This window comes from Salvelinus sp. IW2-2015, linkage group LG13 (genome assembly GCF_002910315.2).
Source record: "Salvelinus sp. IW2-2015 linkage group LG13, ASM291031v2, whole genome shotgun sequence".
NCBI lineage: Eukaryota > Metazoa > Chordata > Actinopteri > Salmoniformes > Salmonidae > Salvelinus > Salvelinus sp. IW2-2015.
In genome coordinates, this window is record NC_036853.1 from 38995186 (window position 1) to 39009569 (window position 14384).

At 42.6% G+C, this 14384-nt stretch overlaps 2 protein-coding genes across 3 annotated transcripts in view; both read right to left on the reverse strand.

Annotated features, from left to right (window-relative positions):
* Nucleotides 1-5798, reverse strand: part of LOC111971512 (transmembrane 4 L6 family member 1) — a 23745-nt gene extending 17947 nt beyond the window's left edge. For both annotated transcript variants that reach the window (XM_023998325.2, XM_023998324.2), the window contains exon 1: nucleotides 4400-5798. The gene's annotated coding sequence lies outside the window, so the exon portion shown is untranslated. The remainder of the gene's footprint in view (nucleotides 1-4399) is intronic.
* Nucleotides 5799-6384: 586 nt separating this feature from the next.
* Nucleotides 6385-14384, reverse strand: part of LOC111971432 (glutathione hydrolase-like YwrD proenzyme) — a 31654-nt gene continuing 23654 nt past the window's right edge. The window contains exons 8-11 of the mRNA XM_023998206.2: nucleotides 9080-9236; nucleotides 8134-8304; nucleotides 7871-7955; nucleotides 6385-7467 (exon numbers count right to left, since the gene is read on the reverse strand). Coding sequence (XP_023853974.1) covers nucleotides 7226-7467; nucleotides 7871-7955; nucleotides 8134-8304; nucleotides 9080-9236 — 655 coding nt within the window. The 3' untranslated portion in view covers nucleotides 6385-7225. The remainder of the gene's footprint in view (nucleotides 7468-7870; nucleotides 7956-8133; nucleotides 8305-9079; nucleotides 9237-14384) is intronic.

The window sequence follows — 14384 nt, forward strand, 5'->3', positions numbered from 1 at the left end:
TATTTTATGCTACTGCTACTCTGTTTATTATCTATGCATAGTCACTTTAACTCTACCTACATAGATACATATTACATAGTACCCCCTGATTTTTTTTTTTTTTTTTTTCATAGAGTGTCTAGTTTGAGAAACAGACACCTCACAAGTCCTCAACTGGCAGCTTCACTAAATAGTACCCGCAAAACACCGGTCTCAATGTCAACAGTGAAGAGGCGACTCCGGGATGCTGGTCTTCTAGGCAGAGTTGCAAAGAAAAAGCCATATCTCAGACTGGTCAATAAAAATAAAAGACTAAGAAGGGCAAAAGAACACAGAAACTGGACAGAGGAACTGTTTTGCTGGTACTATTTAATGAAGCTGCCAGTTGAGGACTTGTGAGGCATCTGTTTCTCAGGCTAGACACTCTAATGTACTTGTCCTCTTACTCAGTTGTGCACCGGGGCCTCCAACTCCTCTTTCTATTCTGGTTAGAGCCAGTTTGCGCTGTTCTGTGAAGGGAGTAGTATACAGCGTTGTAAGAGATCTTCAGTTTCTTTGGAATATCTCGCATGGAATAGCCATCATTTCCCAGAACAAGAATAGACTGACGAGTTTCAGAAGAAAGGACTTTGTTTCTGGACATCTTGCGCCTGTTATCGAACCCACAAATGCTGATGCTCCAGATACTCAACAAGTCTAAAGAAGGCCAGTTTTATTGCTTCTTTAATCAGAACAACAGTTTTCAGCTGTGCTAACATAAATGCAAAAGGGTTTTCTAATGATCAATTAGCCTTGTAAAATGCTAAACTTGGATTAGCTAACACAACGTGCCATTGGAACACAGAGTTCCAATGTGATGGTTGCTGATAATGGGCCTCTGTAAGCCTATGTAGACATTCCATAAAAAATCTGCTGTTTCCAGCTACAATAGTAATTTGAAATCAAATCAAATTTTATTTGTCACATACACATGGTTAGCAGATGTTAATGTGAGTGTAGTGAAATGCTTGTGCTTCTAGTTCCGACCATGCAGTAATATCTAACAAGTAATCTAACAATTTCACAACAACTACCTTATACACACAAGTGTAAAGGAATGAATAAGAATATGTACATAAAAATATATGGATGAGCGATGGGCGAACGGCATAGGCAAGATGCAGTAGATGGTATAGAGTACAGTATATACATATGAGATGAGTAGTGTAGGGTATGTAAACATTATATAGTGGCATAGTTTAAAGTGACTAGTGATACATTTATTACATCCAATGTTTAATTATTAAAGTGGCTAGAGATTGAGTCAGTATGTTGGCAGCAGCCACTCAATGTTAGTGATGGCTGTTTAACAGTCTGATGGCCTTGAGATAAAATATGTTTTTCAGTCTCTCGGTCCCAGCTTTGATGCACCTGTACTGACCTCGCCTTCTGGATGATAGCGGGGTGAACAGGCCAGTAGGCTCGGTGGTTGTTGTCCTTGATGATCTGTTTGGCCTTCTGTGACATCGGGTGGTGTAGGTGTCCTGGAGAGCAGGTAGTTTGCCCCGGTGATGCGTTGTGCAACCTCACTACCCTCTGGAGAGCCTTAACGGGTGTGGGCGGAGCAGGTGCCGTACCAGGAGGTGATACAGCCCGACAGGATGCTCTCGATTGTGTATCTGTAAAAGTTTTGAGGTTTTTTGGTGACAAGCCAAATTTCTTCAGCTCCTGAGGTTGAAGAGGCGCTATTGCGCCTTCTTCACCACGCTTCTGTATGGGTGGACCATTTCAGTTGTCCCTTGATGTGTACGCGAGGAACTTTAAAACTTTCACCTCTCCACTACATCCGTCAATGTGGATAGGGGGCTGCTCCCTCTGCTGTTTCCTGAGTCCACGATCATCCTCCTTTGTTTTTGTTGACGTTGACTGTGAGGTTATTTTCCTGACACACACTCCGAGGGCCTCACCTCCTCCCTGTAGGTCGTCTCGTCGTTGTTGGTAATCAAGCCTACACTGTAGTTTCGTCTGCAAACTTGATGATTGAGTTGGAGGCGTGCATGGCCATGCATCATGGGTGAACAGGGAGTACAGAGAGGGCTGAGACATTAACAATGTCTGCACTGTATTTCTGATCAATTTGATGTTAATTTTATTGGACAAAAAACTTGCTTTTCTTACAAAACAAGGAAACGTCTGAGTGCCCACAAACTTTTGAACGGTAGTGTATATGACTAGGCAAAAAAAGAAACTCTCTCACTGTCAACTGCGTTTATATTTTCAGCAAACTTGACATGTGAAAATATTTGTATGAACATACAAGATTCAACACACTGAGACATAAAACTGAACAAGTTCCACAAACAAGGACTAACATAAATGGAATAATGTGTCCCTGAACAAAGGGGGGGGGGGGGGGGAAGTTATCAAGAAGTAACAGTCAAGTATCTTAGTGTGGCACCAGCTCATTAAGTACTGCAGTGCATCTCCTCCTCATGGACTGCACCAGATTTGCTGTCTTGCTGTGGATGTTCCCCACTCTTCCACGCAAAGGCACCTGCAAGTTCCCGGACATTTCTGGGGGAATGGCCTAGCCCTCACCCTCCGATTCCAATATGTCCAGATGTGCTCAATGGGATTGAGATCCGGGCTCTTTGCTGGCCATGGCAGAACACTGACATTCCTGTCTTGCAGGAAATCAAGCACAGACCGAGCAGTATGGCTGGTGGCATGTCAGGATGAGCCTGCAGGAAGGGTACCACATGAGGGAGGAGGATGTCTTCCCTGTAACGCACAGCGTTGAGATTGCCTGCAATGACAACAAGCTCAGTCCGATGATGCTGTGACACACCGSCCCAGACCATGACGGACCCTCCACCTCCAAATCAATCCCGCTCCAGAGTACAGGCCTCGGTGTAACGCTCATTCCTTCGACGATAAACGTGAATCCTACCATCATCTCTAATGAGACAAAACCGCAACTCTTCAGTGAAGAGCACTTTTTGCCAGTCCTGTCTGGTCCAGCGACGGTGGGTTTGTGCCCATAGGCAACGTTGTTGCCGGTGATGTCTGGTGAGGACCTGCCTTACAACAGGGCAACAAGCCCTCAGTGCAGCCTCTCTCAGCCTATTGCGGACAGTCTGAGCACTGATAGAGGGATTGTGCGTTCCTGGCAGTTTTTGCTGCCATCCTGTATCTACCGGTGTGATGTTCGTATGTACCGATCATGTGCAGGTGTTGTTACACGTGGTCTGCCAATACGAGGACGATCAGCTGTCCGTCCTGTCTCCCTGTAGCACTGTCTTAGGCGTCTCACAGTACGTACATTCCAATTTATTGCCCTGGCCACATCTGCAGTCCTCATGCTTCCTTGCAGCATGCCTAAGGCACGTTCACGCAGATGAGCAAGGATCCTGGGCAACTTTCTTGTTGTGTTTTTCAGAGTCAGTAGAAAGGCCTCTTTAATATCCTAAGTTTTCATAAGTTTGACCTTAATTGCCTACCGTCTGTAAGTTGTTAGTGTCTTATAGTGTCTTAACGACCGTTCCACACGTGCATGTTCATTAATTGTTCGTTTTATTGAACAAGCATGGGAAACAGTGTTTAAACCCTTTACAATGAAGACCTTGAAGTTATTTGGATTTTTACAAATTATCTTTGAAAGACAGGGTCCTGAAAAAGGGACGTTTCTTTTTTCGCAGAGTTTTTCTATATATTTTTAAATGTGAATCACATTTTTGGGGGGCGTACCCCCGATGGCATTGCGCGTACCCAGTTTGGGAATACCTGGTCTAAGCTGTTTATCCCGCTTATAACACAGTTGCCAAATAAAACAATACTATATGCACATATTTACCGGTAGAAATAAAAAAAAAAATATTTATCTTTTCATTTATATAAGCAAATTCATACTTTCTCATKTTTTGGTTGCTAAAGATGCAACCCAGTCGTTCGTTCAATTAGTTCGATATTTATGGACACCACCTTGTCATTCGTTCTTTATGTTCTGTTGGTATGCTCGCTGGCAAAGTTATTTTCCCTTGCTTTCTAACTAGCCAGCTAGCTACGGCTAAAACAGCCACGACATCTGGGCCAGAATAACAGGAAAGTAACTGTTTTCTATTGACATTAATTTAGATAAATCCATAACAATGAGCTGATGATGCCTGAATATGCCTGGCATAGCTAGAAAAGTTTGCCATCTCATCAGGTCACTCGACACTGTTCATTACGTGGAGACCGCACTGCATATCAAAAACTAGGCAAGAAGCTATCTAAATATTTTGTCTCCCAGCAAACCTGCCAATATGACAACCAAATAAAAACATATCAGTTGCTGAAAATAGCTGGTCAAACTAGAAACGTGGGAGGATTTGACAGCATAGCGTCACTTGTGTCATGACTGCAACTGTAGGGACCAGAGAAATTCATGTTCATCACTCACCACGTTAGGTCATCAGATGCTCCAAAAAATATGTCTCTGTAAAAACAAATCAATGCTAGCTAAGGTTGTCCTCGTTGGACCTGTGTTTACAATGTATCCAATTTCGGTTTGTGTGGTTGTTGGTTTAGCTTTCTGTAACTTTGTAGCAAGTACGGTCTGCATATGTAAATGAGGAATTAGGTCTGCAGTTGTAAATGAGAACTTGTTCTCAACTGGCCTACCTGATTAAATAAAGGTGAAATAAAAAATGTATTAAATAAAAAATGTAGGCGCTTATTGCATCATGATTGCAAGGTGTCCCAATATCTTTTCCAACTGTGCCTTTATCTGGTTTTAATGTCCATCCTAGAATGCCCTTCTAGCCAATCAAAAATGAGTATTCAACAACACTGTGGTATAATATAACATTAACTCCTGCAGAATTATGCATTTCTTGAAGTGAAATTACACAACAAATGTTCATTTTGTCTCAGGAACAGGAGATGAGAAACATGATTTCTTTCTTTCAGCATCGCTTTAGAAATGTGAATGCGCGTGTAATGTGTTATCTTTGACACTGTTATGCAAGCAGACAGTATTTCAATCACACCTAAGATGAACTGAAGTCTTATCAGAAACATATTTTGTCATTTTCTCAGCTTTTCATTTTCTTAAAACCGGTCAAACTGATTACATTTTGGACATTTTGCACAGACCACTGTTTTGGAGTTATTGCGTTTTCTCCACGGTCCCTACACGAAACAGACAACTTTACCAGTGTTAACTAGACTACTAATGCATTCTATCGATTTACAACATTATTCTGGTGAGCACTACTGTATTTAGTCTTCTGGGGCAACAAATAATGACAGAAGAGAATCTGCATGTATCAAACTATAGTTGACAAACAAATAGCCTACCAAATGTTGGAAATTATAATAAGGCCTACCAAATGTCCAAAATTATAAGCATAAACAGGCATCTTATCTGGGTTTCTCATAATGTTTATATGATGTTTATATGCGTCAACTCAAAAACAGAATACTTTAGTATCCTGAATAATAACGGGATATTGCTGTGCATATAAACATGGTCAGTGAGTGGACAAGTGTAGTGCACAGTCATACTGTAAATATTCTGTAAGCTCTCTAGCTCCCCCTAGGGAGGGGAGAGGGTCACTAGTACTCTCATAAAAAAAGGTTCTATCTAGAACAGGGGTGTCAAACTCATTTCGCATCGTGGGCCACATACGGCCTAGGGAGATGTCAAGTGGGCCGGACCATTAAAATTATACCATACTCTGCTATAATAACCAAAATATCATGCTTTCCTTTGTTTTGGTGTAAAGAAGCACAAGAACATTAGGAAAATATTGAAATTTAATGAACTATCCTTTTACAAAACATTTCATGAAACACCTCATATTTCTTAGACAAATGTGCAATTTACTTTTATCATTCACAAATATGCATTGCAACTGATCCCACTGATGTACAAAAGGCACAAAACTTTAATTGGTACTGAAAAATATAGTAATGCACTTTAAGATTAAATGAGACTTTTAAAGAAAGGAAATTTTAACCACTTACACATACGCATATAAAATCTAAATGTAATCCCTGCGTACACCTTACAAACTAAGGAGAGTGATTTTAAATGTGTGAATGAAGAAAGTGTTCGCCTGTCCTGTAAATCTGTAAACTTCATACATGAAACATACATACACATACAATACATACTGAAAATTTATGGAGTTGTATGAACAGTAGAACAGGCTCTTCTCAGTTGTCCTTGCAAGCCGTCATATTTTTCGCTGTTTGATTGAGTCTCGTAGGGCGTCGAATGATTATATTCCTTCAATACCGAAACTTGTTGCAAACACACCAAGCACGAAGGTTTTCCGTGCATCTCTGTAAATAAATAGCGTGGTCCATTTTTCTTTGAAAATTCTAACACCCTTATCTACTTTTCTCCGTTTGATAACGACATTTTGCTAATGAGGTGTAGCGGAGAGGTAGAGACCAAGGTATTAACAACGTCGTAACAAGCAGCAGATGGCGCATTGATACCGTCTGCTGTTTTCAGTCTGTCTCAGTGATGCGGCTTGTCTTCTACTCTGATGGAAAGAGTGCGCCCCTTAGCGGATAATCCATGAATTGCAGCGAATTAAAAATATTAATTCCATGTCTTTTATGCATTTTTTCCACTTTCAAATTATCCTGCGGGCCTGATCGAACCTCCTTGGGGGCCGGTTCCGGCCCGCGGGCCGTATGTTTGACACCCCTGATCTAGAACCTAAAAGGTTCTCCGGTTGTCCCCATAGGAGAACACGTTGAATGATGGTTCCAAGTAGAACCCTTTTGGTTCCAAGTAGAACCATTTTGGGTTCCATATAGAACCCTTTCCACGGAGGGTTCTACATGGAACACAAAATGATTCTACCTGGAACCAAAAAGGGTTCTCCTATGGGGACAGTCGAAGAACCCTTTTGGAATCCTTTTTACGAAGAATGTAGAGCTGAATGATTATTCAAATTCATATCAAAATCGCAATATTGACATGTGCAATATCCATATTGCAAGAGATCCATATTGCGTGCAATATTTTGAACCGCCACTAAGCTGCGTGTAACATCTGTTTTTATAGTTTACTCTGTTTGATGTCTCTCTCCCAAACAAGATCAATGCTGCTTTCTACTTTGCTTCTTAATATAAATCATTCTATTTCACTGATTCCAAAAGTTCACCCAGATGTTTTGATCTATATCGCAAGCCAAATCGCAATTGCAATATTTGGTTCAAAAAATCGCTATGAGATTTTTTTGCCGATATTGTGCAGCCCTAGTCACTAGTACCCCTGGGCACAACCATCAGCTCTGGGGTCTGATCCTGCCCACAACACCCTAACATTAGGCTCTGCTTCCTGGGTAGACAGGTTCCACCAATCCCCTACTGAGATGACCTGGCCTCGCCCAAACTGACTCCGGTCATGGCCAGTGATAGGCCAGCAAACCACATGGCTACGCTTTTCCAGGTCTTCAGCAACACCCTCGTCGACACCCACCTCCAAATTGACACGCCACTGCTGCGCTGTGAGAGGAGAGGATACAGATAAAGCAGGATTTCCGGTAGGACATGTGGATCCATAACCCCAGAGTTTTTATTATGACAAATATATATAGCATTTTCACACACTTTCCTATCTATGCATTACTAACAACATGTGTGTGCATGTTTCTTAGACTAAATTATGATAGTATTTTTTCCTGATGCAGGCAAAATATTATAGTGTAGTTTACTAAACATGTTAACATAGTCCGTCAGGCAGAAGGTCTGGGCATCGAGGGTGGAGGGGGGTTAGGGTTACTCTACCTGATCTACAGTACAGTAAGCATATTTCTACTGTGGGTTGGCTGATTAACATCAGAGAGAGAGAGAGAGAGAAAGGAGGGTCATGTGGCCTGGCCTCTAGCCTGGTTCACAGAGAGCTTACCAGCCTTGTCATGCTGCACATACATGCGAGGGGCATCTAGCGCCTCTTGGGGGTTCATCCCAAACTCCAGCATGTTCAGCAACACCTGGATGGAGAGGAGAGAGAGAACACAGGCCACTAAACTAAAGCACCAGTAAAGTGAGAAGAGTGAGTGAGTTGTGAGTGTGGTGTGTGTGTGGTGTGTGTGTGTGTGTTGTGTGTGTGTGTGTGTGTGTGTGTGTGTGTGTGTGTGTGTGTGTGTGTGTGTGTGTGTGTGTGGGCACCTGTATGTGGCCCTGCGGCTGCATAAAGGCTCCCATGACACCGAGGGAGCAGAGTAGGCGTCCAGAGGCGGGGTCGGTCAGCAGGGCCGGGATGATGGTGTGGTACGGTCTCTTCCCCGGGCCTACACAGTTACCATGGCTACGCTCCAGAGAGAAGTGAGCACCTCGGTTCTGATGGGACACAGAGTTCAGATGGAACCAGGAGGAAACAATGAAAGCAATTCAACAGATATATTTCAGTTCCAAACTGTATTCCTACGATAAATATGTGGGTGTGTGTATTCCGAACTATGTAAATGTGGCAATATGTCACATTTTGGGCGACCTGATCAAATTCACAGAAATGTGATTCATAGATCGATCTATCATTCTACTTGAAAGCAAGTCTAAGAAGCGGTGGATCTGTTCTATGTGCGCTATTTCTATGCTTCCCATTCTTAAGTTTTGTTTTACTTTTAGCTTTGTACACCAGCTACAAACAGCTAAAACAACAATATTTTTGGTTATGTAAAATATACTTCACAGCGGTTTAAATGGTACAATGATTCTCTACACTATATTAACTTATTTTGTCACATAAACTGAAATTAGGCTAGCTTTTCAGAGTTTTAGCAAACAGGAAATGGCGGAGCGATTTCTGCATAGTGCAAATTTAACTGTTTGTGGCAGGACTAGAATAAACTCGAAGCCTAAATATTGACAATAAAAAGTTTCCTTTCTATTCCCATAGTTTTAAAACCTGGGCCAAGACTCAATCTGTATCGCAGAAGATCCGCCCTATAGCGTGATAGAAATTCAAAGGCAATGTTCCTGAGTTTGCGGAGACTGCATTCACGGGAAAGGCTGCATATTTCGGTTCAATTGGAAATAACCTTTACATTTCAATCGAGGTACGGATTGAATTTAGCACTTGGTTCCTCAACGACCGAGACAGGCTGCCACTCACTTGCAGGGAGAAGCCACAGCTCTGAGGCACCAGACCAGTTCCGAAGCCCATGTAGTTACTGTTGATGAATGAGCAGGCGTTGCCCTGGCCGTCCACCACCGTGAAATACACCGTGTCACTTCCTGTGGGCACATCACGCTCCGCCATGACGCTGGCCCTGAGGAATGGGAGAGAGAAAGAGAGAGAGAGAGAAAGAGAGCACTCCGGGGGATTAATTTAATTCCTGTAAATAAACAGGAATTAGACTTTCTCATACACATGCAGACACACATGAAAATTAGTCTTTCTGAGTGGATGTCAACTCAATTGAGTGAGAACAAGTGTTTGTGCTCCTCACTAATTACTTTGGCTACACTGTGCACCCCAGTCCTCAGCAGCCATTGAGAAATGCATGGCCTGTTTATGTGGGAGCTATATATAATACAAATCGAGGTGAGGGTAATGGAAATGCTTTTGGCGGTTGATCTGCTTCTGTTCTGCGGGTGGCACTGTGTGCTCTTTTCAAAGGATGGGTCCCGGTCTCTCCGGTGCCATGGGATCCGGGGGGGTCGGGTGCGGTCTGCCGGTCATTGGGATGACAACCCAACTCGGGAGGGCTTTTAGCGGGTGGAATAGTGGGGACCAATTGGAGGTTTACTTAGTAGCAATGCAAATATCATGGTAAAGCTATATAGACACTCAATCATCATGTTCTATTTAATGGTACGTTTACAAACATATATTATGATAAATAGAATTTAAACTTGTGTCTCATTATGGTAAGTGGTGAAATAAGTATAGCCAGTTATAATTGTAATGGCTTAGCAGATAATAAGAAGACGATCAGTATTTACCTGGCTAAAAGAGAAGGAATATAATATCTATTGTTGTACAGGAAACTCATTCAACAATTTTAGATGAAGTTTTGTGGAAAAAGGACTGGGGGGCGAAATATATTTCTACCATGGGCAAAGAAATTCAAAAGGGGTGATGATATTAATTAACAGTCATTTTTATTTTAATTATTAACCTATACGGTCCAAATAATTATGATCCATGCTTCTTTGAAAATATAAAAATGTATCAACCATACGAGCAACACAAAACTCTATTATTATGGTGGGAGATTATAATACGGTTTTAAATACCTCTATGGACCGTAAAGGAAATCACACTACAAACTATCACCCTCAGGCAATTAAGGAAATCATGAATGTCATGAATATATTGGAATTAGTTGATATTTGGAGGCTTAAATACCATGACCTTGTGAGATATACAGTGGGGAGAACAAGTATTGATACACGATTTTGCAGGTTTTCCAACTTACAAAGCATGTAGAGGTCTGTAATTTTTATCATATGTACACTTCAACTGTGACAGACGGAATCTAAAACAAAAATCCAGAAAATCATATTGTATGATTTTAAGTAATTCATTTGCATTTTATTGCATGACATAAGTATTTGATCACCTACCAACCAGTAAGAATTCCGGCTCTCACAGACCTGTTAGTTTTTCTTTAAGAAAGCCCTCCTTTTCCACTCTTTAACCTGTATTTAACTTGAGCCCTGTTGAACGTCGTTACGCTGTAATAAATAGGACACCTGTCCACACACAACAAATAGACGCGCCATACTCTCACAATGGCCAGACACCAGAGACCTGTGTAAAGGATCACTCAGGATAAATTGTAGACCTGCACAAGGCTGGGATGGAGTGCTACAGGACAATGTATTGACAAGACAGACTTGGTGAGAAGGCAACTTTGCCGCAAGATTAGAAAATGGAAGAGTCAAGATGACGGTCCATCACCCTCGTCTGGGGCTCCATGCAAGATCGTCACCTGCGAGTGGAGCATTCATGATCAAGAGGAAGGTGAGGGATCAAGCCCAGAACTCACGCAGGACGCTGGATCGCAAGTGGACCTGAAGAGAGCTGGACCACAGTCTCGAAGAAAACGATTAGTAACACACTAACGCCGTCTATGTGATTCAAGATTCCTGCAGCCACGCAAGGTCACCCCTGCATCAAAGCGCGACATGTCCAGGGCCCGTCAATGCAAGTTGCCAATGAACCATCTGGAGTGATCCGAAGAGAGGAATGAGAGAGGTCAGTAGTGCATGATGAGACAAAATAGGAGCGCTTTTAAGTGTCTAGAAGCTCCACGTCGCGCGGTTTGGAAAGAAGAAGGAGGTGAGTAACAACCCCAGAACCACCAATCCGCGAAGCCGTGAGCATGGAAGGTGGAAACATATCTTGGGATGCTTTTGCTACAAAGGGGACAGGCGACGTGCCACGTATTGAGCGGGAGGAGGATGGGCCATGTTTATCGCGAGATCGCGGCAAAGCAACCCTCCTTCCCACGTCAAGAGCATGAAGGATGGTCGTGCGGGATCTTCCAGCATGACAACGAGCCGCGAAACACACTAGCCAGGCAACTAAGGAGGGGCTCGTAAAGAAATCATCTCAAGGTACCTGAGTGCTAGCCGAGTCTCCAGACCTGAACCAATTAGAAGAATCTTTGGAGGAGCGAAAGGTCCTATGTAATGCCGCAGCGACCAGCCCCGAAACTGAGGAGGTCTGGGAGTAAGGTCTTATGGAGGAGTGGCCAAAAGCGCTGCTGCAGGTGTGTGCAAAGCTGGCAAGAACACAGAAAACATAGTGAATCGCTGTAATTCGAAACAATAGAGTCTTGTACCAAATGATTAAAGTTCTGCTATTTCTGAATGCTATCAAATAGCTTTAGTGTCAGTCCAAGGTAAGAATGCAAATATAATACTTAAAAATCATACAATGTGATTTTCTGGATTTTTGTTTTAGATTCCGTCTCGTCACAGTTGAAGTGACCTATGATAAAAAATACAGACCTCTACATGCGTTTGTAAGTAGGGAAAACCTGCAAGAATCGTCAGTGTATCAAAACTTCTTCTTCCTCCACGTGTAGCATGGCAGAGGGCTAATATCAAGGACCAGGTCGGTCTGGATTAGCATTTCTTATGTCGAATTCTCCTCTGCGCACAAAAAGTCTTAAAAAAAGTGTTTGATAGGGGACAGGAATCGGTCGGACCATCATAATTTGGCATATATTATTACTCTACAGAATTTCCACAGTGCGCGCGGATATTGGAAATGTTATCAAAGCCTACTGGATGATAATTTTTTTTTAACTACGGAATTTTATAACTGACTTTATCCGACAACATAGGTACAGCAGATCCCTTATTGTATGGGACACTCTTAAATGTTGCCTTTAGAGGCATGCAATTCAGTACTAATCTATAAAACAAAACCAATTTAGGTCAAAAGAGCCAGTATTAATAAAGGAATTGAAGGACTAACAGTACAGATAGATGGCAATAAAAACTGTACCATAGAGGCTCAGAGTAAGTTAGAAGAAAAAACAAAAGAAATGGAGAACTTATTCAAGAAAGATCCAGTAAAATCAAACTAGGCAAAAAAGAAACGTCCTCTCACTGTCAAATGCGTTTATTTTCAGCAAACTTAACATTTGTAAATATTATGTATGAAAATAACAAGATTCAACAACTGAGACATAAATGAACAAGTTCCACGACAATGTGACTAACATAAATTGAATAATGTGTCCCTGAACAAAGGGGGGGGGGGGGGGTCAGGTCAAAAGTAACAGTCGGTATCTGGTGTGGCCACCCAGCTGCATTAAGTACTGCAGTGCATCTCCTCCTCATGGACTGCACCAGATGTGCAGTTTCTTGCTGTGAGATGTTACCCCACTCTTCCACCAAGGGACCTGCAAGTTCCCGGACATTTCTGGGGGGACTGGCCCTAGTCCTCACCCTCCGATCAAACAGGTCCCAGACGTGCTCAATGGGATGGAGATCCGGGCTCTTTGCTGGCCATGGCAGAACACTGACATTCCTGTCTTGCAGGAAATCACGCACAGAACGAGCAGTATGGCTGGTGGCACTGTCATAATGGAGGGTCATGTCAGGATGAGCCTGCAGGAAGGGTACCACATGAGGGAGGAGGATGTCTTCTCTGTAACGCACAGCGTTGAGATTGCCTGCAATGACAACAAGCTCAGTCCGATGATGCTGTGACACACCGCCCCAGACCATGACGGACCATCCACCTACAAATTGATCCCGCTCCAGAGTACAGGTCTCGGTGTAACGCTCATTCCTTCGGCAATAAACGCGAGTCTGACAATCACCCCTGGTGAGACAAAACTGCGACTCGTCAGTGAAGAGCACTTTCTGCCAGTCCTGTCTGGTCCAGCGACGGTGGGTTTGTGCCCATTGGCAACGTTGTTGCCGGTGATGTCTGGTGAGTACCTGCCTTGTAACAGGCCTACAAGCCCTCAGTCCAGCCTCTCTCAGCCTATTGCGGACAGTCTGAGCACTAATGGAGGGATTGTGCATTCCTGGTGTAACTCGGGCAGTTGTTGTTGCCATCCTGTACCTGTCCCGCAGGTGTGATGTTTGGATGTAGCGATCCTGTGCAGGTGTTGTTACACATGGTCTGCCACTGTGAGGACGATCAGCTGTCCATCCTATCTGTCTGTAGCGCTGTCTTAGGGGTCTCACAGTACGGACATTGCAATTTATTGCCCTGGCCACATCTGTAGTCCTCATGCCTCCTTGCAGCATGCCTAAGGCACGTTCACGCAGATGAGCAAGGACCCTGGGCAACTTTCTTTTTGTGTTTTTCAGAGTCAGTAGAAAGGCCTCTTTAGTTTCCTAAGTTGTCATAACTGTGACCTTAATTGCCTACCGTCTGTATGCTGTTAGTGTCTTAACGACCGTTCCACACGTGCATGTTCATTAATTGTTTATGGTTCATTGAACAAGCATGGGAAACAGTGTTTAAACCCTTTAGAATGAAGATCTGTGAAGTTATTTGGATTTTTACAAATTATCTTTGAAAGATAGGGTCCTGAAAAAGGGAAATGTCTTTTTTTGCTGAGTTTATATTATAAAAATAATGCGAACTGGATGGCATATGGGGAAAGATGCACCAAAATATTTTTCAACCTTCAACATTCTTCAAAAATGTACTGAAACTTGTTACAAATGACGGAGTCACTCATGATTCACCAAACAATATTTTGAAATAGGAATTAAAGTACTTTAAGCATATGTTTTCGTTTCAGTCTCCTCCATCTCCAATAACCGAAGCTAATTGTATGGATTTTTTCCTATTAATAATGTAAAACTAACATCTGTACAGAAAGACTCATGTGAAGGCCAAATTACAGAGGAGGAACTTCTTGATGCAATTAAAGCCTTTAAGTCTGGGAAAGCTCCAGGGGAGGATCATAATTAGCATGTTTTTAAAGCGCAAT